Here is a 25137-nt window from a genome sequence, read left to right as displayed (position 1 = left end):
GAATGAAAAAGTTGTTATTTGATGTATTTTTTTTTAGGATTTAGTATTATATCTAGAAAAAGAATCAAAGAAAGTGAAAGTGCAAAATAAAATAATATCAACACAACAAGATTGTGTTTTGCTCTCCAATTTTGCTTTTTGTTTCTTCTATATTTTGATTTTCTTGAGCTTTGAAATGTTATTTTTTCTTTCTCACCTTATCTTTTTTTTCTCTTTTTTTATTTCTTTTTTCTCTAGGTACACTTTTCTCTTATTTATAACTTTTCTTGATTAATATTATTTTTATTAAAAAAATAAAAAAAAGACTCAATCACCTCCTCATTCCTTATTTCTCAGTAACTACCATTTATTTTTCTTTATTATCTTATTCATTCTCCTAAAAAACTACCCATTATCTTTGACTATTTTTAAATTTTCTTTTCAAATAAATTTTATCTACTAATCGCTCATTTGAAATTCTAAACAAATCTATCCATTTTTATTTTTACAGACTTTTAATTTTTCCAATTTAAATTTGATATACTCTCCTACCTTTTTTCAAAATTTAATCATTATCTGTATTTTTTTAAAAATCTTCGTAAAAAAGCAAAACATCCTTAATAAAGGACTAATTAACAGACTTATCATAGGCTTTCTCTGGTTCAAAGTTTGGTAGCCATGAATATTTTTTGCCTCTCGCGGTCTTCATAGTGAAAATCATTTCCTAGAAGATGATGACATTATCAACACTATACCTTAATTAATGACAGGTGCAACTTGTTGGATAACACTTTGGTGACCTTTTTGTAATTATATGTTTGTAATTATTTGCATATAGTATTCTGATTTCCATACTTTTTTTAATAGTCAATGTTTGTTATATAGTATGGAAACCATTATGATTAATTTTATCTACAATAACCATGATAGGAAATCAATTTAGCATTCCTTATTTATGGTTCTATTTTAATATTATTCTGTTTAGACATATCGAATTTCTATCCTCTGCTCATTAATATCTGCTTAAATAACTTAATCACAAATTTATTTCCTCCATGTGTACATGATTCAAGGCATCTTATTCGAAGAATCAAATTGAATGCATGTCTATATATTATATATGCGTGTCAACTATTACTCTTTTGTACGAAATTCAGAAAAGTAAATAACATATAAATAAGCACATGCTAAGAGAATGAAAAACTTCGACAGAAAAAGAAATAAACATTAAACTAATGCCTAGGCAAAGATATTAAAAGGGTTCAAACAAAATATATATATATATATATATATATATATATATATAGACACGTTATGTGTTCAAATTATATGTATTCAAACGTTAAGATAAATCATTATATTATTATTTTATCTTAGATAAAAAAAAACATAAATCAGGTCACAGTTTCTTCATTATGGACAGTTCATTTAGAGATTTTCCTATATCAAATTATTAAATTAGTAATAATAAAAAAATTATTTGTTATATAAATTATGGATTATTTTTTGCATTTTATATAATTTGTCATTTATCTCTAATTAATAAATTTCTCATTTTTCTTATTTTTAACATGCATACAATGCAAATATCTATATTTTCAGTTTTCTCAAATTGTTAGTAATTAATACGTTTTCTTTTCTGTTTTTGATGTTTCAAAGGTCAAAATGTGAAAGATATATAGGTGCTCATTTCCTCACAGAGCACAGACACTAGACAGAGAGAGGATCTGAAAACTTTGCTGTGAGGACAGGCCATAGCATGTGCTTGTTTATGTTCTTGTCTGAGAGTTCCTTTCTCCCACCGTACATTTCTTTCGTACTACATAGGAAGTGTAAAGCAACGCGTTTTCATAAAAGTTCAAAATCCCATCAAAGTCGTTAATTAACAGATCCAATTTAATTATATATATTCACCGACAACCGCGTATGCAATCTATAAAACCAGACACTTCCTCCGAGGATCATACGTAGCACACTAGCTCTGTAGTAACATATATTGTTTAACGAAAGAAAAAATAGAGCAAAAATTGTTCTTTCGTGTGAAAATGGGGCCTCTTATGTTTTCTTCAAGTTTTCTTTGGTATCTTTTCTTGGTTCTTAGTGTAAGTGCAGTTAGAATCCACGTCCAAGCTAATAACGGTTGGCTTAATGCTCATGCAACGTTCTATGGGGCCAATCAAAATCCCACCAGCCTTGGTAAGTCGTATTATTATGTAAAAATCATAATTTATACGCTTAACTTTCTTGCATTGTCATATTGGGTTGATCCATGTGTATAGAGGTCATGATCATACAGCATAATAAGATAAAATTTTATTCGTATATTTTTTTAAACTAATAGTACTTTTATAGTTATGATAATCAACAAAATTATATTTGAAAATAATAACTTTGTTCACCTATATTCCTCTCAAAACTAGTAAATTAAATGTCATTCCATGTTATTCATGCTAAATAGCTTATTGGTATAAATCAAATTAAAATGCAATATAACAATGAAAAGGTAACACAATAATAATAGGACATGCAATATGAACATTATAACATCGAAATGCTCATCCTTGAAATACTTCATTGACAATTATTAAAGCAAACAATTGTTCTTCATATTAGATTTTGGATCAACAACATTGAATATAATTCTGTAACATTTTCAGGGGGAGCTTGTGGCTATGATGATACCTTTCATGCTGGGTTTGGTGTGAACACTGCGGCAGTGAGCACCATGCTTTTCAGAGACGGTGAGGTTTGTGGTGCTTGCTACCAAGTGATGTGTGATTACAGGGTCGACCCAAAATGGTGCCTCATTCGGCGCAGTGTGACAATAACTGCTACTAACTTTTGCCCTCCAAACAACCATGGTGGATGGTGTGACCCTCCATACCATCACTTTGACATGTCCATGCCTGCTTTTTTACGCATTGCACGACAAGGCAATGAAGGCATTGTTCCTGTCCTTTATAGAAGGTAGTAACACTTCCAACTTCTTTCATGAAACACCATTTTCAAACAAAAAAAAATTAATATTATATGTGATATTATATATCATTATAATTATTATATAGAGAGAGACACACATTTTAAATAGCCCAAAAATAAGATAATAAAATGTTATGTTCTAAATTTGTTTAAATCATAATTTCTACCATGAAACCAGCAGCAAGAAAACTATAAAAGTGTGGAAGACCAGCATTGATTGATGACAATTTTACATCTCAAAAGAACATAACATAACTTTACTTTCAGGATTAATTCATACGAAATACCAAGTGAAGGATTGTTGGAATATTCAACATGAATCTCAATGTACTTTTACAACTGATCTATGATCATATATATATATATATATATTATACCTACCTCTACCTCTACCCTTGTCTAAAAGGATCGAGGTCTTCTTTATTTTCTTTCCTATCAGATCTGTGTCAAGTAGTGATAGCATCTTTTAATAAATCAAGTGTGAAAGTGAAACAGTTTTCTTTGATTTTTTCAATTTAATTTTACACCTATTTTTTTAATATTTTTATCATATTATCTATATTACATTTATCCAAAATTTCCTTCTCTTTCAAGGTGTATAATGTGAGGAATTTATTTTCTCATTTGACTTGCATGCCGTAAGTTAGATCTGCCTCCAATTACTTGATCTATCTGTTGTGCTTACATTTTGATGTTTAAAGGGGGTAACATTAATATTTTAATTAATGTGCTTATACATCATACCACCAAACAAGTTAACAACAGCATAATAAAGATGAAAAGTAAATATATGTAAAAAAAATAGCATAACATTTTCTTTAATATATAATCAAAAGAAAATGGTAATTGATCAACTATATATGGCCAACTATTGGGGAAAGGTTGGAGAAGGTGGGATGAAAAACCAACTTGTGAGTACATTTAATTAATCAATAATCATTCATTGACTTGTGATTTCCATTTCGTGCACTGAAGGGTGGCATGCAAAAGAAGAGGGGGAGTGAGGTTCACATTGAAGGGGCAATCCAATTTCAACATGGTGATGATATCAAACGTTGGTGGTAGTGGGGATGTTAAGGCTGTGTGGATCAGAGGATCCAGAAATGGAGTATGGTTGCCAATGCATAGGAATTGGGGTGCTAACTGGCAAAGCAGCGCAGATCTTAGAAACCAAAGACTCTCATTCAAAATGACTTTGGTTGATGGTAAGACATTGGTGTTTCTCAGTGTGGTGCCTTCAACTTGGAGATTTGGACAAACTTTTTCGTCACACAATCAGTTCTTTTAGATGCTGATCATATTAAAGTGGAAAGACAGACATCAAAATTAACATGTCCACAACCATGCAATTTTTAAAAGGATGGAGTGGAGGATATGATCATATATACAATTCTTCTTCTTTTAATTGATATTGTTTCAGAGAATTCAATAATGCAGTAATGCTAAGGATGTACTCTGCATCTCTGCATAGTCGAATGTGTGTTTGTATATGCTCCACTTAATTGTTGGGAGTGTTAAATGTTTGTTATTTCAATATTTACTTAGAATAAGAAAATGATGATGTTAACAAAAATTAACCAAATGTGTTAATTCTCACCTTCTCGTGTGTGAAATATTGGGATGTAGGTTGAGAGTTGTCAACTTTTACTTTTCATTCATGTATTCTCTAATTTTCTTGGCATGATATATATATATATATATATATATATATATATATATATATATATAATTCAAATCTAATTAAATAGAGCTGTGTTAAATGTTCTTTTAAAAAATATTATGGTCTATAACGGTGTTATGCACCTCGATCATGATGGTTCTTAATAAATAATACATGATGTGATGTAGACTAAAATTAGAAAGAGATGCAGATTATATATACACGTTTTAATGTTTTTTAAATATAAATTATGTAACTAAAATGAGAATTAATAAAAATATTTTTTTATCAATTAATAAAATGTAAATCATGTTGAAGATCACTTATGATTCAAAAATATTTAATATCTATTAACCTTCAATTAATATAATTTTTTCTTGGGCTGAAATCTTGGGCTTTCAAAACCCAGCCCAATAAGTTTTCGCGCCGCTTTGCTATTTCAGACTTCAGATCACTTCCCTAACATTGTTCATTCTCTTCACAGTCACTTCCCAAATCGCTGCGTCAACAAACATTCTTACAAACACTTGGTTAGCGTTTGGCAATGCCGTTAACGCCGTTTTTTTCAGCAATCGTTGAAAAGTGTGGGAACTTCACCGCGAATTTTCTGCGTCGGAGACTGTACTGTTCAACGAGCACGAATCGAAGAAACCTGTATTCTAGAATCAGTCCCCTCGGAGACCCTTCCATCAGCGTAGTTCCCGTTCTCGATAAGTGGATCGAAGAAGGTAACGCCGTTAACGGCCCTCAGCTTCAACGCATCATCAAGATCCTCCGTAGCCGCAAGCGCTTCACTCAAGCGCTTCAGGTCACCAATCCTCTTTTTGTTTTGATCATGTCATCTTTTAGAATAAACTATTTTGATAAGTTATATAAAAAAGTTCATTAAAAAAAGTTATAATTTATTTCCACAGGTTTCCATAAATTTTTCCTTATTCCTTAACTTCTTTGGAAGAGAAAGTGGAAAATAATTAAGGTTGTGTTTTTTAGAATTCTGAAGATTTCGCAATAATGAGAACGATTAAAATGTTGATCACATATTAAAAAAATTATGAATGATAATTACAAAAAGTTGAATATTATTGGGAACTTTTAAATTTTTTTTCTGAAACTATTTTATTTAAAATCCATTGTAATTCACATGCAAATTCTAAAGCATTCTACATATACTTTTTTTCATTATCTAAATACATGTAATCTATTCATCTAAAATTTCTCTATCCAAACTAAATGAACTAAATTAAAGTTTTAGCAAAATTAAGAACTTAAATGAGTACAGCATGCAATATCAAATGCTTTATCTATTAACTATTGAGATATCTTCTATGACGATTAAGTTCAGGTTTCTGAGTGGATGAGTAGCAAAGAGGTGTGTCCAATTTCACCCCGTGATGAAGCAGTGCAGTTAGATCTTATTGGCAGAGTTCGTGGAGTAGATAGTGCGGAGAGGTATTTTGAGAGTGTGAGTGACGGAGACAAAACTTGGAAGCCTCATGGTGCTCTTTTGAATTGTTATGTGAGAGAAGGTTTGGTTGATAAGTCACTGTCCCAGATGCAGAAAATGAAGGAAATGGGTTTTGTTTCCTCGCTCAATTACAATAACATAATGTGCCTCTACGCACAAACCAATCAACTTGAGAAAGTCCCTGGTGTTTTGGAACTGATGAAAGAAGATGGTGTTTCTCCGGACATTGTCAGCTACAGGATTTGCATAAACTCTTATGGCGCGAGATCTGATCTCGTAAATGTGGAGAAACTGTTGGAGGAAATGGAAGGGGAACCCCACATTGGCACAGATTGGATGACATACTCTATGGTGGCTAACTTGTACATAAAAGCAGGCCTGAAGGAGAAAGCTTTGGTGTGCCTGAAGAAGTGTGAGGATAAGGCAGACAAACGCAACGCGATTGCCTACAATCATCTGATTTCACATTATGCAGGTCTTGGGAGCAAAAGGGCCATGATGAGACTTTGGAAACTCCAGAAAACAAACTGCAAGAAGCAACTCAACAGGGAATATATAACCATGCTGGGTTGTTTGGTGAAGCTAGGAGACCTTGATCAAGCTGAAAAAGTACTTGGTGAGTGGCAGTTATCTGGTAACACTTATGATTTCAGAGTGCCAAATATCCTCCTGATTGGGTATTCCCTAAGGGGATTAACTGAAAAGGCAGAAACACTGCTCCAAAGCATGGTCGAGAAAGGGAAGACTCCTACTCCTAACAGTTGGGCTATCATTGCATCTGGTTATGTGGTCAAGGAGAACATGGAGAAGGCATTTCAATGCATGAAGGAAGCTGTGGCTGTACACGCTGAGAATAAAGGTTGGAGACCAAAAGTTGATATCATTTCCAGCATATTGAGATGGGCCTCTAATAACAAAGATATTAGTGAAGTAGAAGATTTTGTCAATTCATTGAAGACTGTGATTTCATTGAATAGGGACATGTATCTGTCCTTGATCAAGATGTATGTTAGATGTGGGAAGGATGTAGATGGGATTTTAGAGAGTATGAAAGCTGATAGCATAGAGCTAGATGAAGAGATAAAGGAAGTTCTTGACTTAAGATTGCAATAATATGGATTTTTTTCTCTCCCTTTAGTTTTTTGGTCTTTCATTTCAGTGTAGACAGAGAGATCTAAAGAAAATTGGACTCTGATGCTGCAATATAGTTGGATGGAATTTGCTGTGAATTGAAGAATTCGGGGAAAGATTACGGTGAGCATTTTAAAACTATCAAAAGTTCAAGCTACTTGAAATAAACGATGACATTACATGTATCATTAATGTTTAAACAGTCATGTAAGTCGAGAAAGTTCAGAATGTCTGTAAAATCCTCCGAATGTATTGAATGTATCTGGAAGATTTTTGATATATAATGTAATTCATTAATTGTCTTACTGAAGAAATCTTAAGAGTGATTCTCTATTCTTTCTTTTATTTATTTAACTAGGATTTTTATTCCCTCGCTTTTTAGTCCCTAACTTTTCCAAATGTCATTCATGCTAGTGTTGTTATCAACTACCGTTAGTACTCAATAATGGATACACACTTAATTGTCACTCCATTTCTAAATTTGACATATGCAAATAAATTATTTTTAAGGAAGCTAAGCCTTTCTAATTCAAAAATTGTTTTTTTAATTACAAATCTTTCACATTTTTTTCTATTTTAAAATGATTAAAAAATTATTTTGCAATGTTTTTCTTGTGTAAATCTTTAAAAAAATAAAAATAAAATAATAGTTTTATGATTAAAATTTAAAAACTAAAATAAAAGTAAAATACATTCTCTCAAACAATCTCTGCTCCTTGTTTCCCGTGCTTTTAGAAAAGTGTAAATAGTACTTTCAAGTTCCCCCTCCCCCTTTTTTATTTCCACAAAAGCAGGCGAGGAATTTTAATTTATTCGACTTTTTTTCGTTAGCTTCTTGAAAAAGTAGTCCAAGTAAATGCTGAATGAATTTTAATTCATGATTAATATAATACTATGTCTATCCCTTTTATTTATTTGAGTGATTCTTAGGTCCACCTTAAACAAGCAAGGGAGATGATTCTTTATAAAGGCTTATAAAATCTTGTATTATATTTTTCACTGATAATTTTGAATTGTTTCAATCTAATGGCTAAATTTGTAGGATACGAAACCAACTATACAAGTAACAATAGTGAATGACATTATTGTAATTTTCTATACCTCCATGTCGATGATCGCCACTTTTCATTTTGTTATGTCAGTATCGTTCAGGGTCATCGAAGGAGTTGTCGAAGGTGAAAATTTGATGGTTGCCTCTTATGCCTCTTTACAAGCCCAAATCAATTTTTTCTTATTACCAACAATTGTTGAAGTTTTGTCCCATTATCAATTGCCAAAAGGAAGTGCATTTTCTTAAAAATCACTTCCATTTATTTGGGTCCATATACTATGTCTATGTCTAATGTAAAATGTAAATTGTTGATACCAATGAATGAATCAAGAAAAAGAAAAAGGTAGAAATGGTAAAGATACGGTGTAGATATGGAGCAAAGAGACCTTTCAAGGAAGGAAAGAGGGAATGCAAACAGTAGTGGGGTCCACCAGTTGGATGATATGAACTCATGATGAGCGTTCTCTGTCCGTCTGATAATAATGGTGGGACCATCCATATACTATTATTCTCAAATTTCTTTTTTTAAGGACTTCCCATATTAGCTTGTCTCTCCACTTCGGCTAACGGCTCATTCTTCATTCCAACTCTCTTTTATCACAGTAACAGTAAACATGATGTTAACAGTTTTTATTAGTGAAGTATGAAAATACATAAAATAGTAGACAAGGCTCTTTTAAACTATAAGTATATTTTATTATTTTGTTTTAAAGTAAAGAGCTTTAATTATTGAATTAAAAAATTCAATGGATGAGATACAATAACTCATGTATAAAATAACATTTAATTTTAAACATTTTTTATTCAATGATGACTAAAATAAAATTATAGTAGAGTGAACTTAAATAAAATTATCACTCTATTGTTTCATCTCTGAGTATTTTTTTATGACAAAATTAGGAACACTCATTCCATCCCATATCCCAATTTGTAAAGAAAAATAAACACCATTTAATATTAAATACATTTTTAATCAAATTCTACCTTATTCTAGCTTGTTTTCAACCATTTAAACAGTAAAATTAAGACAAATATAGACACTGGTAAAAACAAATCAAATTTAATTTTTTTAAATAAATCTAACACGATTTTTAATCAATTTCTATTTATTAATTTCTTAAGTGATTTTCTAAAAACACTGGTCAATGGTATCCTAGAAGTAAATATCATTATACTCTATTCTACATTATTTTTCATCCATTAAAGAATAGCTTTTAAATACCCAAATTCTTCTTTGACTTCCCCCCCCCCCCCTACAATTTGTAGTTATTTTAATGAGATTTATCTGTTTTGAAACTAAAAGCAAGGTTAAATGATAAACTCATTATTTAAAATTAAGATACATCATAAATTTAATTCACATTCAATTAAAAACAAATTCATTCTTTCTCACTTCATGTATATATATTTTTTACTTTAAAGGTTTATATATATATATATATAATTATTATAATTGAAAAGCATTTATAAATTAATTTTTATATTAAAATATATACTTTAATTTTTATATAAATATTTAATTATATTTTAATCTTCGTCACTTTTATACCATTAAAGTCAATAATTCAATAAATGGTAAATTTTTTAGTAATATTAAAATAATAGAGATCAAAACATATTAAATTTATTTTTTTCAAGTATAAAAAATATTCATAAATAAGCGTTACTTATATATATATACTCAAAACTCAAAAGACGGTGGAGAGTGGAGTTAAGCCGAGGAGTGGGGAGCAGCATGCTGGGAGTCAAATGTGTTGAAGAAGCCACAAAACATTCACTTAAAAAAACACCCACTTTAGAAAATCTCTGTCTTAAGATGTAATAAAAAAAATCATATTATTATAAAACCCAAATCTAAAAACACTTGCTTTTTCGCACACACAGGCTTTCACGCTCCCCTAACTAGTTTCTGCTCCACTCTACTCTGCCCCTTCTTTCTCTATCTGCTACACTCTCTACTCTCTCTGAATGCTAAATTGAACCAAAGCTGGTTACTTCCTAAAGATACAAACTTGAAAAAATGAGGGGTCCTTTGGGTGCAGTAATTGGAAGGTACCCATCAAGTGATGGAGTTACACAAATGGGTGGAATCATACGGCACAACAGAAAATGCAGAGACATCACTGTTCTTGTGATCTTCATAGCCTTTTGGATAGCAATGATTGTTAACTCCAGCTTTGGCTTCAACCAAGGAAACCCATTGAGGTATAGATTCTTAAAGTTTCCAACTTTATCCATGATGTGCACGGTGCTGAAGCTGTTAATGGAGTTTCTGCAATTGGCAAGTTGTAGTATTGAATGTAGATTTTTAACACATGGGGTGTTGTTTTTCAATGGGGTTATTTTTATGGTGCGTATTCTTTAGTAAAATTTGTAATGGATGCAATTTTCTGTTCAGAGGTCCACGATTTTCTACTTTCCATTTTACTTTCTTTTGAGTTTTGAATAGTTTACTTAATTAAGAAATTACAAAAAAAACATTGTTTTCTTAGTAAGTGGGTTTTCTGTGTACCTTAACTTGCTTTTGATTATATGAAATTATGATTTAAGATGTGTGTAAAATCATTCAATTTTGATTTTGGCTAATGTATTCTTACTGGGTTTATCAACTATTACAATGCTTTTTTTCAACTGGGGATCAGTCTTTGTTGTTTGTTTGGGTGCTAAAGAACTTAAAGCAGAAAGTAAGAGTAGAATGTGTAGCAGCATGAAGTCAACAAATTTTATTCTCCCTTTTTTAATACCATTATGGAACTTGTGATTATTGACACTATGACTTACCAGGCTTACTTATGGACTGGACTACAAAGGCAATGTGTGTGGAGACAAGCATGCACACCCTGGTCTTAGCGAATTGGAACTTAGATATTGGCAAAATCCTAATCAGGTTTATCAGAGTGGATTGAAGGACAGCCAATTTAAACTGGCCGATGCACGGAGTATATGCTTGTTGGACTGCCCTATACCTTCAGAAGATTCTCTTAGTTGGGTTTGTGACTATCCTGAAGGAGATATTCGTCTTTCGATGAAAGATTGGGTTAATGTGAACTACGATTATTTTGAGTTCCTTACACCGGAAATGAGAAACTCCTCTCTTCAACTTCAGGGTCCGTGTTATCCTGTCATTTTTCCCAGTGTAAATGGTGAGCAAACTATTCCGTTTCAAGGCATTCATATGTTTGTATTTTGTAGTATGCTTGCAAATGGTTGTTTAGATGCATTCCTTTATCTTTTGAACTTGGTTGCAAGGTATGCTCCTTGTATGAAATGCATTCATTTTAGGGGAATTTGGTATAGAGCTGCCAATCTTTCTTAAATGAGTTTTTTCTAATGTATATTTTTGTCTAGTTTACTGGAGCTGCCAATTTATTGCTCGAGCATCAAATACGTCTTTGAAGCATTGGCAGCAGATGGGTGGAGTTAACATCAATGAAGACATTGTCATTGATAAGTCCATTCACAAGTCTATTAATTCCCGGTCGGCTGTTTTAAAGGTTAATAATTTTCAACCTTCTACTTTTCTTATTGGGATTATGATTGTGATTTTGATATTTTGTGGGGAAGTGTAACCACTCAACATCAATATTCTATATGTGTATATTATATTGGCATGTTAGTTTTAACAAGTGAAAAACAATTGAAGGATGTAAGAATACTTTGGTGACCTTGTGCCTATTGTCTTCATACTATTTCAAAGAACAATTGATTTGCGTAGTTTATTGACTGCAATATCATCTCCCTTTGTCCACATTGGGTTTAAACAATTTTGAATTCGTTGCCCATTATAAACATTTAATTCTGGAAAAAGAGAACTTGTTTTACTTCTATTATGCCTAAAGCATGGCCATTTCACCTCCACAGTATGGGATTTTTTATTTGTGATCATAAAGGCTGATGGCCTAACCAAGAATTCACCAAGGATCTTCACTGTATGGAAAGGGTTAATGAGTGGCTTGGCTTTTTCAATTTGTCATGTGAAAAGCTTTGTATGTGCTTGATACTATCAGAACTGTATACAATGTTGAGTTTAACATTCATACAACTAATACTTAAAGAAAGTTTTGTGGTAAGAGTAAACATGCAAGGGAAGGAGTAGTAGTGAAGTAAAGTTTATTGATGCGTGTAGAGATGCATTATGTCTTGAATCATGATACCGTATCTGTTTCCACATCTCCTATCTTTCTCAAATTTACAATCCTACTAAGTGCACCCATGCTAAACTTTGCTTACCAGTATATTGTATGTTGTACGATTCAGCATCACATGTATTGTGTGCCACAGAATTTTCACTGTCTTGTGATTTGTATTTGCAGAGATACATGGCTGACATAGGAAAGGCCTGGCCTGTGCTGATTGTTTGTGGAGGGATTTTGCCGCTTTTTCTGTCTGTGATTTGGCTGATGATGATTCGGCATTTTGTAGCTGCAATGCCATGGATAACAGTGGTGCTCTTTAATGTTCTAATCATATCAGTCACAATGTTCTACTACATTAAAGGTTAGGATTAGGAACTCTTTGGTTTTTTCAGTTTTTTTTTTCCCTGAATCAAATATCTATGTTTTCATGAAAATATCATTATACCGATGTCAAAACAAAATATGAATATTCCTTTTGCATTAGTGTCTTTTGTTCCCCCTATCTCCCATTGTATCTATTTAATGCCTTGCTCCTTTCCAGCTGCATGGCCTTTTTTTATCTTTTGAGATCACCATTTGCATGAAGCCATATCAACTGAAACTTTTATATCCAATTTGATATACCATATCAAGTAATCAGAGAAGACCTGCCCAAGCACCACCTTGTGATCATAAAGATTAATATCCAATACAATCAACCAGAAAAAATAAAAACCGTACGTATCCGGGTCGGACGCCTGGAACAGTCGTACAATCTCGGCGATTCAAAAAGGAGTATATCCTCTCCCTTAGTATCTTTCCACTTTCCTCGTTCAGGAACAAACCCTTCACCTAAATCTTTTGAATCCCGGCCTGGTTTTATCCCACTAACCAATTACGTTACGACCACTGAATAAACTTGGTTGACAAACATGGTTTATGCGCCGCTACATAAGAACAATAAAATAAAATCATTACTGGATTTTGTATATAGACAAGGGCAAAACCATTGTTTGGGGCTTAATACAGATCTCTTTGCTTTACAACTTACAATAAAACAAAGAAATGGATTCCCAAGCCAGACACAAGCTCAGCTTATTCTACACATGTTTGTGGTAAAGTATTTAACTTTCCGTATAAAGATAGGATAGGTTCCATTTAAAAGAACAGGAACTTTTTGCAATATGTTTCTTCTAAAATATTGGAAAATGGAGTATTGAAAATTCTAGGTTATTTTGTGTTAATATTCTTGGAGATTGTGTTTTGTTAGAAGAATTATTGATTTTTATCTTATCCTGTTTTTTCTATGCAGCTTAAGCATTTGGAAAAAATAAGTTTATAGTTTGCTGGTGATTCTATTTGATACCTATTCTTATATTGCTGTGTTGATTTGTCTAGCTGTTTAATATTTTAGTTTCTTTATCTGGTTGTTGAACAAACAACATCAATCAAAATATAATGCTGAATTAATTTTTCTCGGTTCTTCCTATTATTTAGCTGGATGGATCGGAAATGATGCTATTTCTCCCATCATTGGTGAACATGACCCTTACATTAGTGTATATGGGAGGGTAAGAAACATCCTCTTTGAACTCTCTTTCTCTCCATTGATTTTTTTTGCGTGTAGATCTAATGAAAATATGTTACTTTCAGGAGCTGACCCATATACGTGCTGTGACTATACTCATGACTTTCATCATGGTTGTTGCCATTCTTACATCAATTGCTATTGTTCGACGCATCCTAATGGCAACATCTGTTCTGAAGGCAAGCATTACTTTATGTTATGCAATTATTAAACTATAATTAAATTTGTTTATTGAATTGACATCTGGTAGTGATCATATGTATTTTGGGACTGTATCAAGTGCTCCAATACCATAAATGTTATTGGCTACTTAGGACCAAGCAATTCGGTACATGTATAGCTTTGTTCAGGGAAAAGAATACCTCAAAGCCAGTGCTCATTTTGCTAATTTTATGTCTGGCAATGGAAGTTCCCTCTGGTTAATCTGACTAATCACTAATATCATCAAGATTTGCCCTGTCTTTCCTTTTATTTAACTATCCAATGAACGGATACTAAAACTTCTATTCTCCTCTTTTACAATTGTATTTTTCATAGACCATAACACATGTCTGCATTGATATATGATGCAGCTCATGCTTGTGAAACATTTGTCCACCCTTTTTTGCAACTTTACCTCCACGTAATGTGTTAAGTTTGCACCATCCAGTTGTCACAGTGTTAGATTTTTTTGACAAAATTGTTGGTCAAATGCAATAACCACTTCTAATTGTGAAATGATTATGCATCATTCTTTCCATGACCCTGAGCCAATCAATTTAATTGATTTAATGCAAATTTCATTTACAGGTTGCTGCAAAAGTGATAGGAGAAGTTCAAGCCCTCATTATTTTCCCACTCATACCATATGGTATCCTTGCAGTGTTTTACATGTTCTGGATTTCAGCGGCTCTCCATTTGTTCAGCTCTGGCCAGGTTGTTCAGAATGACTGCAACTCTAATTGCTGCACATATGATCTCATTGCAAAACGGGTAAACTGTGATCGTTGTTGTGGTTATAGCATTCATTACACACCACATATTGGAATTGCCATCCTTTTCCACCTATTTGGGTGTTATTGGGCTACACAATTTTTCATAGCATGCTCCTCAACAGTGATTGCTGGGTCTGTTGCTTCTTACTACTGGGCTCGTGGTGAAACATCTGTAAGTCACATGCCTTGTCCAAAATGAAATGATGTTATGCAGAGGATTTAGTGAGCATTTTATGTTGTCAATATAACTGATTTTATTAGATTGATCATGTAGTCCCAGCCTAAGCAGCACAATAGTTTACTAATTGGCTCAGAAATGGTTCCTGATAAAAAATAACACATGGCTTTATAAATTATTGAAGTATGACTCATTCTATCCATTATAAGGATAATATGAAGGCTTGTGTTGTGTTTAACAAGATTGTTAAACTAATCACATGAAACACTAAAGGAAAATTTATAGCTTCATGATATTTAAAAAAAAAATTCTAATTGGAAACTGCTAGTGCTAGGGCTTGTTTGTTTGGCTGATTTGAGTTTGATCTTCTACTGATTAAGCTATTTGGTTTTTATACATACACAATTCTGTTATCCATGTTATTGAATATGACATATTTCTTCTCAATGCAGCCAGAAATTCCATTTCTTTCAGTCTTTTCCTCCATGAAGAGGCTTATGTGTTACAGTCTTGGGTCTGTGGCTCTTGGCTCTCTGATTGTTTCATTTGTAGAATCAATTCGCTTTCTGCTTGAATCTATTCGTCGCAAACTAAAAGTCTCTAGTCATGGGCATGACAGCTGGATAGGCAAGGCCGTATACCATTCTTCTTCTTGTTTTCTCAGGTGTATTGAGTGGACTATCAAATCAGTAAACCGAAATGCTTACATCATGGTAAATTTTGTTAATCTACAGTTACTATTGCAGATTTTTATGCATGCATGATGAATTGATAGACGTGTTTTATAATATTGTTGTGGTGCATTAATTCTCTTAAAAAAGAAGGATATAGTAAGCTCCATTAATATAAAACCCATTCTCACATTGTGATTGGCTAATTTGGTTGAGACTGAATTTCATTTCCTTGCTTTGGATGTGTTTTTGTAAGGTATAGTTCAACATAGAGAGCAAAACATGTCCCAGAGGTGTACTCTAAATAGAGTTGATGCTTAGTCCAATTTATTTACCTTAGCTCGTTCTATCTGCTGGGTACTTGTACCATTAGTATTTCTAATCAAGCTCCCATGCCTTGAACATTAGATAACACATCTTGGTTTATTCTTTTTCTGATTTTAACTTCTTGATATGGTATTTGCAGATTGCTATAACAGGCAAAAGTTTCTTCTGCGCTTCGACTATTGCAACAGAATTGATCATGAATAACATTTTAAAGATTGGGCATCTTAATGTGATCGGAGATGTCATTTTGTTCCTTGGAAAACTCTGTGTCAGCCTCTCAAGTGCTTTGTTTGCATTCCTCATGCTGGACACACACAAGTACAGATCTGCTCATAACAAGACCTCATCTCCACTCTTTCCTGTTGTGGTATGTTTTCTATAATCTAATTATGAGAAAAGAGGGTAAAGACCTATTTCCATTTAGCAAAAGCAATAAGAAAAAACGGTAATTCAGAATAGAGGGTAAAGATCAACTTTATGTTATAAGAGCTTAATTAGGTTGTATACCAAATGCATCCATAATTGGGGGGGGGGGGGGGGGGGGGAGTTTTGTTGTCATTGCCATGATGGATAAAATGCTACCCAAAGAGACCAAGAACTGGAAAATAATCGCAAAAAACAAATTGTACAAATTCACCATCCAATATGAATTTTGAACAATTGTCAACCTTATTTTGTGTTTTGTGTAATGCAGGTTTGCTGGGCTCTTGGATATATAGTTGCCACCCTTTTCTTTGCAGTTGTGGAGATGTCAATTGATACCATTGTTCTCTCATTCTGCCAGGATTCTGAAGAGCACCAAGGAACAGCTCAATATGCCCCTCCCCTTCTCATTGAGACTCTCAGTGACCAAAATGAGATGCAGAGACTCACCCAAGGACCTCAATGAAACATGTCCATCTATAATTTTTCTCATTGTGACAAGATTTAGAATTTTTATTAAGGTGCTTATTTTTGCCACCATAGTTCTGTTCTTACTTGTATATATATGTTTATATACTATGCTGAACTCATGGGAATGTTGGGGTTGCCTTTTGACAAATGGATTGTGTAGGATATCATGCATGCCATGGCACAAACAACACATTCATTATCCTTTACCTATATAATTATAATTATAATTATAATTACAATAATTTCTCAGAAGTGCATCTTCTAATGAATTAGTTAGGCTTTTTGGTTCGTTCCCTAACTTCTATTGCAAAATGAGTGAACTCTCTCGAGTCAATTCTTGAGATTGTAAAAGTAAGATATTTCAATACTTTTTAAAAATCTTGTTAGTTTTTAATTTTGTATCAAGTCATTTTTAAGTATTATTTATTTATTTTTCATTGTTATTTTGCATTGAAGAAAGGCTAAATTTAGGAGCATATTATAAGTACTTTTTGTGTTATTTTTCAATTAAAATTAGACTTTTACCTCAATAATTTATGCCAACTTTTATGGAATGAATTACTAAAGTGAAATTTAAATTTTAAGTGATGAATTATGATACTGTGTTAATAAAATGTTAACATTGTCTTTTTCTATTGTCATTTTAATTTATGTTGAAAGTTTGATTGGTTATGTACTAGAATTTCCCTCAGGTTGTTGGCCGAGGTAATCTAGCTTAGTATGTTTAGTGTTTATCTATGGAGAGATAATTATTTATCTTTTAAAAATTGTTTCAGAAAGTTAAAAAGAATAAGCGATTATTGTTTTAGGCAAATGAAAATCACCCTCTACTCCACCTCAACACTCAATTTCTTAAAGGTTAAACATATTTTTAATTTCTATATTTTTTTATTTTAATCTCTGCAAAAAGAAATTCTAAAATTAAAATCTTATAATTTTACAAATTTTTTATTTTAATCCCTTTTCTTGATGTACTTCTGAAAAAATCACACATAGTAGCCTTTTAATGAGCAATGTCATTCTTTTAAAAGTTTTGATTAAAAGAAAAAATTAAAATTAAAAATTTGTAAAAATATAAAAATATTTGTCTTTTTATAAATATCAGGGCAACTTGATATTTTTGGTTTCAATTTTATTATCTTAAAGGTTACTTCAGCAAAGTGGGCCTATCCAAAAAACTTGTAACTGTTTACTCATAAATTTTGCACCTTCAGTGTACCAACAGTAAATGTGTCTTTTATTTTTTAAAATATACGTATTTTAATTTTAGCTTTTATAATTTTTTCGTGTTTCATATGTTAAAAATTTAATAATTATTAAACAATGATGTAACAAACTTTAATGTAATATTTTATTATTTTTTTTGTCATGTTTTATTTTTTCATAAAATCGTACAAATAAAAACAATGATTTTTTTTTTTTAAAAGTATAGAGATAGAATTAAATATTTTTGTAGAAATTCAAATCAAAATAGAATGAAGGATAAAACACATTTTAAAAAATTAATCTGAATTTTTAAGATTCAAAATAAGTAACCAAAATAATAATTTTTGGTTAAAAGATTATTTATTATTTTAAAAATATTATATTTTAAAGCCCAGGATTGGGGGGGGGGGGGGGGGGGGGGAGTGGAAGTGGAACAGTAGTGAACGCAGTTTGAGTATCAGTATCAGTTGTAGCGGTGAGGAAAGCTTTGCACTTGAAGGCCAACGCTCGGAGGTACACTCTGTTCTTCCATTTTCTATTTTCATAGATTATTGAGATTCCTCTTCTTCTAACTGCTTTTCAATTTCGCTATTTCTATTTTCTTTAATTCATCACCGAAGCTTCAATAAGGGATAATTTCTTTTAAGATACAAATTATATAATATTTTTTAATCTAAGGATTGTTAATGAAATGAATCTTTCGGAGAAAATGAACTTCTAAGCTCATTCGTGATGCTTCAGTGTTTACGTACATCGTGTGAAACCGGTTTGTTTTAGGGTTCCAAATTTATAACAATTGGAGCAACTAACACTAACAGTTTGTAATTCAATTTAAACATTCTATAATTAGGTCGGAACTGGAATTTGGAACTATTCCTTCACTGTTAATGAATTCAGTTTGGCTGAAGCATCAGCCACTCTTTTGGTTTTTGGTGGCTATAATTAGGTGTAAGAAACTGCGGCAAGCTGGTTAGGGTATTTTGAGCATGCCTAGCCTGGAACATAGATTATGGAATGTAGAAATATCAAATGCTTTTGTATGGACGTCTGCTAATTAAGGCTAGGAAGAGATACTTAATAAATGGCTTGCAGTTACTTTCTCCATACAATGGAGCTGTCTAATTCTGTGTTTTTGTGAGCTCATGGATTTTATGTATTATAGCATGGTTGTTGTTAAAGATATCACATGTTAGCTAGGAATATGGTCAGAATATTTCTTATAAGACTTGGAAAATCCTTTTTCTTTGAGTGAATTTATTAGAGGTAGTTAGTTATAATTCATTTCTAATATGCTAATCAGAGCTTTTCCAATTTTAATGTTAGACTACCTGTAGATGTCTAGTCTTACAAACTTCACACACTAAATATCTAGTCCTAGACATGAGGCTGGTGTGTTAAGATGTCCCACATTACTTAGGAATGTGATCAAAATATTCCTTGTAAGACTTGAATAATCTTTCTTTCTTGAGTTAGCTTTTGAGAGTTTGTTACGTACTTAGACTTAATATATTTTGTCACAGTGTAGGAGGATGGGTAGGTTGAAGGAAATGTGCAGTTCTTGAAGGAGATAAGTGGGCCATTAAATTTTAATTGCTGCTGGTTGGTAGTTCCCTATATTTTGCCTTTGAGGATGGGTGACATGTAGGTAGCATGAATACAACTTGGGATACTAATATGATATGAAATGAACCCATGGATTTGACAAATTTTATAAATTATGGATATGACATGATTACAATATAATATATAAAATTAGTATTAAAGCACTGAGGTTAAATTAAAAGAGAGAATCAATGTTTATTTAGCATTAGTTTATTAAACTTTATCACTTATCTAATTATTGTATTTCCATATGTGTTTGGATAAAATTGAAAAAATTAAAGGAAAAAATAGCATAAATGTTACTACGAATGTGTTAAATGTTCATGAAGTGTCTAACATGGATACATCTCCAACATGGGTACAACAACTTTTTTGAAGTGCATGTACTTTGAAGACTGAGATGGTGTTTTGTTTCTTGGATTGTCAAGAAATTAGAGATGGGCCAATACAGGTGCACTATCCTGCAATGGATTTGCAAGAGTCATGATACCTAATTTAATAATAGTCTTTGAATGCTTTGAGCTGGAACTAATAGCTTTTGTGGTAATAAAGAAAAATCTATTATCTTATTGATCTTTTAAATTGAAAATAAAAATATGATTAAAACAGTCTTAACCACTAAATTGTTTGCTTGTGTCAAATGGGATGGGATACTTAATTGACAGTTTGACAAATTATGCTAGTTTCTCCTATGCTAAGGTATATAAATTTTTATGTCTTATCCTTCATTTCAGAGCAAAGTTTCTGTCCTATACTAAATACCATGGGAACCAGAGGAGTAGTTGGGGACAAATGGTCCATGAGAATTCTTTGGGCTTGTGCTATTGGAAGTGCTATCGGTAAGTATTCTTGACTCTTTTTAATGGAATCATCTTTCCCCAGATCTTGTTATCAAACTATGTCTTGTGCTACGACCCTTCCTTTCTCGTGGAAAACTTTGTTCAGTTATATTCTTAATTTTTTCATTTTGATGACTATGATTGTCTAGGCCTGTATATGGTTGCTGTAGAAAGACAAGCAAAGAACAGGGAAAGAATGCTTGCTGAAGGATTGAAGGCAATGGAGTCTGGGGAAAGCAATGGCGGAGATGTTTGAATTGTGTCACATTATGGTTTTATGAAAAATGAGTACTATCATATAGCAGATGCAGAGTTTCAGATTTTCTGAAAGGTGTTTCTCCTTGTGTAAAAGGTTTCTGCATTCATCTTTTGTCCATTTGTTAACAGTATAATTTCTTAAGGTTTGAGCATTTTCCAGTGGGAAAATAATCAAGTAGATTTTCATTTCAAATTTACTCTGGGAAGGATTGAAGTGAGCTATCATCGAAATGAATAAAAGCCACGACCACAGTTTTAACATTGTTGCAAATAAACTTGTTACTTTTAAGCTGTATGTTTTTTTGATGATTTTGTTGATGGCTATTGAAAATAGTTTCCCTTACTGTTGCTAGCATGATGTTATGTAAATCAAAATAAACAAATAACTACCCGTACTTTACAAGGGTTAATCTCTAAAAATATATTAAAAGATATAATTATATGAAATCATAATACTGCAGCCTCAAAAACTGAAATAATAAATATATGAAATAACAGTAATAATACGTAATTATATTAGAACTGGGTATGCATATCTAAATACTTATAGGATATGAAGATGATGATTAAAATTATAACCTATTTGAGTACTAATTTAAGTATGAATATTTTTTTTAAATATAAAAAAATATATTGTAATGCCTTATGAAATATTAATTAAGGTACGTAGGTGGGCGGGTGTCATTCCTGTAAGAAAAAGAAAAGGCTGAGTGAATTCATATCTATTATTTAAACCATTAAAAATTGACTCTTAAAGGGATATAGTTTACAATTATTCTTTTTTTTTAATCTTTTTTCATATACCATCCCTAAAATACACTCTGAAAACAAGGGATCCGGAAACTTAAAAAAAAAAAAGACAGAATATGAAACCAAAATAGTCATAGTTACGCAGCACGTACCCACTGGTTATGACAAATAAAGTGGCTGTGCTGACTTTTTGTCACAGTGATCTCAATTGGATAAGTCTAGAAGTCACCACGACAAATCATAGAGATATTCGAATTATTTATTCAACATTTGATCAGCATCACTAAATAGCACATATTATGAATTTATCCCTGTATCAATAGCTTGTCACTTCCGTTGCTACCTATTACTCAGATGATTGAACAAAGATCCATTTTATCTTGTCAAGATAAAAAAGCTCGTAGTAGCAAGTTAGTGCTAGCTTAAAAAAGAACTAAGATTAAAGATTAATTTCATCATTGAAGAGATGTTAAGAAACACCCAACAAAAGTAAATATTAATTTATGTTGCACGTATTTTGATATAAATATGAAGTTCGATATAATACATAAATACGATAATTTGTCTTTTTTTAAAATAAGATATGAATATGATAAAAATATATTAAGTAAAATATAACTAACTGTTTTATAAATTATTTTTCTATTATCTTAAAAATTTATGTTAAAATGATTAAAGATAAAATAATTGAAATTTAATGTTAAAACAATTACATAATAAGTATATCAAATATCCAATATGAGCATAGATATAATAATGTCTATGAATCATAAATAACCATAACACAATCATGGCAAAGAACTTTTACTTGTACAAAATCCATAGTTGAAGGTGGAGAGAACAATTATTTGGTCATTGCTATCATAAGTCAGTGACTTTGGTATTCGCACAAAGTAAGGCTCCCACAGTAAACAAATGGGGAATTTGGGTAGAATGCATGTGAGATAAGATGACACTGACCCACGTGGAATACTAACATTTTAGCTTAGTTAAAAGGAAATTTTTTTTTAATATTATTAGTTAAGAATTAAAAAAATAAAAAATTATTTAAAAATATTATTATATATATTTATAAATTTAATATAATTTAACTTAATTTAAAAAAATATTTTAGTTTAATTTCTTACTAATATTTAAAGATACTCTAAAAACAATAATAACAAAGTAAAGATAAGAATAAATTGGAATTTGTGAATCTGATCCATCACAATCTTGATCCACGCCCACAAATTTGACGATTCAACAGCTTCGAACACCCTCATATCTTTGTCTTCATTCTATGTTTGGTAGATCATATAATCATATAAATACGTCAATCCCTACATTAAATTTTATCTATAGTTGTATTTTCTTTACACTTTGTGAAGTCTAAAAATGTTGGCAATTTTTCACGAGGCATTTGCTCACCCACCTGAAGAACTTAACAGTCCTGCATCTTACAGTGGTACCAAGAAGCCCAAGGTTCCTCAGGAAACTCTAAGAGAATTTCTTTCCCATTATCCTCATAACACTTTCTCTATGAATTTTGGTCACGCTGCTGTTCTAGCTTATGTTCGCCCTGATCAACATATCTCTGTTCATCAAAGGTCATTTTCTTGAGAAACTCTATTTATACAATAAAATAACGCATTTTTTTTATATAGATAAAAGTTAAGTAGAAAAAAGAGAAAATGTGAGATATTAAAGAGTAAATAGAATGTTATATAAGTTATCTTATAATTATGTTGTATGAATATATTATAGGTAAAAATATACGCGTTATTCTTTTGATATTATTTATGTTGTTTATCAATTATATTTAGAGTTTTACTTTAATAATATCTTTACATTTATTGTTATGGCATAATGTAGAGATAAAATTTTAACTTTAATTAATAAAAACACTAATAACATTGCACATCTTATAATAATATATATAAACCAGATTTGCCTTGTGATTTCAGGCAGTTTTGTGGGCTTGACGACATATATTGCCTTTTTGTGGGGAGTTTGTATAATTTGTGTTCACTGAATAAGCAGTATGGTTTGTCAAAGGGTACCAATGAAGCAATGTTTGTGATTGAAGCTTATAAGACACTTCGTGATCGTGGTCCATACCCTGCAGATCAAGTTGTGAAGGATCTTGATGGCACCTTTGCCTTTGTTGTCTATGACAGCAAAGTTGGTAGTGTCTTTGCAGCATTGGTAAGATCTATATCTCATTTTCCAAAGTCTAAACTCTCTTGAATCAACACAACCAATGTGTGTTTGTTTCTACTTTCTCCTCATCTTTTGGTTATAGGGTTCTGATGGTGGAGTGAAGTTGTATTGGGGTATTGCAGCTGATGGATCTGTGGTGATCTCAGATGATTTAGATGTCATTAAAGAGGGGTGTGCCAAATCCTTTGCTCCCTTTCCAACAGGTACTATTTGGGCCACTATTCATTAGTCTAAATGTTCAACTCACAGTAGTTCAGAGGCCAGAAAGAATTGAAAAATAAGCTTTTTTAGTGACAGTACACTGTACAAAAATTAAATAAGTAATTAGTTCCTAAAATTATCATTTTTTTGTGTGTTAGTACCAATATTTTTGTATTTATGCAAAAAATAAAGAGTCATAAAAAATCAATATATATAATCAATGGGTCATATTATTAGTCTAATATCTATTATCTAGTCACAATATTAACACCAACAATTAAATATCATCATATACATATTTAAAATTTTTTCCTGTTAGTGTATAGATCTAAAGTATGATCCATGACAAGTTGGTGTGGGAATGCAGGGTGTATGTTTCATAGCGAAGGAGGTTTGATGAGCTTTGAGCATCCAATGAACAAGTTGAAGGCAATGGCAAGGATAGACAGTGAAGGGGCCATGTGTGGGGCAAATTTCAATGTTGACAAGTACGAAAGGGTCAACAGCATACCCCGAGTAGGAAGCCAAGCAAATTGGGTGGAATGGAACCATCATTCTTAATTAGCTTACAAAATATAATGTAAATAATAAACTTTATGGGTTTCTCCAATTTTTCACTTTTACTGTCTTTCCTGTTTCCTTCTTCATAACACGCTATCTTGTCACTATTCCATTTTCATATTTAGGAAGGGATGAATTTTGTGTGAAATTTACTTAAACGTGTGTCCATTTTCATATTTAAAAACATACACTGATTCGTTTATGGTGCCCTATGTAAAATTCCAAAATCTACGGTAATATATATATATATATATATATATATATATATAGAGAGAGAGAGAGAGAGAGAGAGAGAGAACTTAAGGTAATATTATTTAGACATCAAATGTTTATAAAATATTTATACTACTGGATAATAATTAAATTAATAATGAATAAAATATGTACATTGTTTAATGCATTAGTAGAACATGCTTTCGGCTTATCAGTGAGAACAGATTCACATATTTTGGAAAAATTTATATGTATTATTGATATGGAAGACTAAAGTTACACACTGTCCTAAAGAG

General features: G+C 31.7%; 5 protein-coding genes across 10 annotated transcripts; all 5 read left to right on the top strand.

Moving 5' to 3' along the window:
* The first annotated feature begins 2117 nt into the window (after positions 1-2117).
* LOC113865634 (expansin-A12) lies at positions 2118-4246 on the top strand. Its single transcript, XM_027500327.1, has 3 exons — positions 2118-2175; positions 2637-2946; positions 3934-4246. Exons 2-3 carry the CDS (start codon positions 2705-2707, stop codon positions 4244-4246), a joined length of 555 nt encoding a protein of 184 aa, XP_027356128.1. The 5' UTR covers positions 2118-2175; positions 2637-2704.
* Positions 4247-5136: 890 nt separating this feature from the next.
* LOC113865932 (pentatricopeptide repeat-containing protein At4g21705, mitochondrial-like) lies at positions 5137-7320 on the top strand. Its single transcript, XM_027500745.1, has 2 exons — positions 5137-5426; positions 5961-7320. Exons 1-2 carry the CDS (start codon positions 5163-5165, stop codon positions 7194-7196), a joined length of 1500 nt encoding a protein of 499 aa, XP_027356546.1. The 5' UTR covers positions 5137-5162; the 3' UTR covers positions 7197-7320.
* Positions 7321-10137: 2817 nt separating this feature from the next.
* On the top strand, positions 10138-17241 carry LOC113865650 (choline transporter protein 1-like). Its single transcript, XM_027500349.1, has 10 exons — positions 10138-10470; positions 11050-11408; positions 11614-11759; positions 12579-12762; positions 13878-13951; positions 14034-14147; positions 14758-15114; positions 15573-15833; positions 16258-16485; positions 16813-17241. The coding sequence occupies exons 1-10, from the start codon at positions 10286-10288 to the stop codon at positions 17005-17007; spliced, it is 2103 nt and encodes a 700-aa protein (XP_027356150.1). The 5' UTR covers positions 10138-10285; the 3' UTR covers positions 17008-17241.
* A 1407-nt stretch (positions 17242-18648) lies between these two features.
* On the top strand, positions 18649-21160 carry LOC113865474. Of its 5 annotated transcripts, none has more exons than XM_027500054.1 (4): positions 18649-18731; positions 19744-19789; positions 20555-20659; positions 20809-21160. In XM_027500054.1, the coding sequence occupies exons 3-4, from the start codon at positions 20584-20586 to the stop codon at positions 20913-20915; spliced, it is 183 nt and encodes a 60-aa protein (XP_027355855.1). In that variant the 5' UTR covers positions 18649-18731; positions 19744-19789; positions 20555-20583; the 3' UTR covers positions 20916-21160. The 5 variants fall into 5 exon arrangements, with proteins under 5 accessions (XP_027355855.1, XP_027355851.1, XP_027355854.1 ...); XM_027500050.1 differs by having other exon boundaries at positions 19739-19789; XM_027500053.1 differs by having other exon boundaries at positions 19739-19789; positions 20552-20659.
* A 1881-nt stretch (positions 21161-23041) lies between these two features.
* On the top strand, positions 23042-24628 carry LOC113865688 (stem-specific protein TSJT1-like). Of its 2 annotated transcripts, none has more exons than XM_027500406.1 (4): positions 23042-23253; positions 23611-23851; positions 23949-24069; positions 24435-24628. In XM_027500406.1, the coding sequence occupies exons 1-4, from the start codon at positions 23042-23044 to the stop codon at positions 24626-24628; spliced, it is 768 nt and encodes a 255-aa protein (XP_027356207.1). The 2 variants fall into 2 exon arrangements, with proteins under 2 accessions (XP_027356207.1, XP_027356208.1); XM_027500407.1 differs by having other exon boundaries at positions 23949-24002; positions 24435-24464.
* The last annotated feature ends 509 nt before the right edge of the window (positions 24629-25137 follow it).

The sequence above is a fragment of the Abrus precatorius genome, unplaced genomic scaffold (genome assembly GCF_003935025.1).
Source record: "Abrus precatorius isolate BTA unplaced genomic scaffold, Abrus_2018 Scaffold4, whole genome shotgun sequence".
NCBI lineage: Eukaryota > Viridiplantae > Streptophyta > Magnoliopsida > Fabales > Fabaceae > Abrus > Abrus precatorius.
The sequence above is the reverse complement of the archived record's forward strand: the minus strand, read 5'-3'. Positions and strand labels throughout refer to the sequence as shown.

Excerpts from the sequence above, each read along its gene's own strand:
- LOC113865634 (XM_027500327.1), top strand. The coding sequence starts at position 2,705 with ATGCTTTTCAGAGACGGTGAGGTTTGTGGTGCTTGCTACCAAGTGATG. Across the intron at positions 2,947-3,933 it reads GTTCCTGTCCTTTATAGAAG|GGTGGCATGCAAAAGAAGAG; the intron begins GTAGTAACACTT and ends CGTGCACTGAAG.
- LOC113865932 (XM_027500745.1), top strand. The coding sequence starts at position 5,163 with ATGCCGTTAACGCCGTTTTTTTCAGCAATCGTTGAAAAGTGTGGGAAC. Across the intron at positions 5,427-5,960 it reads GCTTCACTCAAGCGCTTCAG|GTTTCTGAGTGGATGAGTAG; the intron begins GTCACCAATCCT and ends GATTAAGTTCAG.
- LOC113865650 (XM_027500349.1), top strand. The coding sequence starts at position 10,286 with ATGAGGGGTCCTTTGGGTGCAGTAATTGGAAGGTACCCATCAAGTGAT. Across the intron at positions 11,409-11,613 it reads CATTTTTCCCAGTGTAAATG|TTTACTGGAGCTGCCAATTT; the intron begins GTGAGCAAACTA and ends ATTTTTGTCTAG. Across the intron at positions 12,763-13,877 it reads AATGTTCTACTACATTAAAG|CTGGATGGATCGGAAATGAT; the intron begins GTTAGGATTAGG and ends CCTATTATTTAG.
- LOC113865474 (XM_027500051.1), top strand. The coding sequence starts at position 20,584 with ATGGGAACCAGAGGAGTAGTTGGGGACAAATGGTCCATGAGAATTCTT. Across the intron at positions 20,660-20,808 it reads TGCTATTGGAAGTGCTATCG|GCCTGTATATGGTTGCTGTA; the intron begins GTAAGTATTCTT and ends ATGATTGTCTAG.
- LOC113865688 (XM_027500406.1), top strand. The coding sequence starts at position 23,042 with ATGTTGGCAATTTTTCACGAGGCATTTGCTCACCCACCTGAAGAACTT. Across the intron at positions 23,254-23,610 it reads CATATCTCTGTTCATCAAAG|GCAGTTTTGTGGGCTTGACG; the intron begins GTCATTTTCTTG and ends TTGTGATTTCAG. Across the intron at positions 24,070-24,434 it reads CTTTGCTCCCTTTCCAACAG|GGTGTATGTTTCATAGCGAA; the intron begins GTACTATTTGGG and ends GTGGGAATGCAG.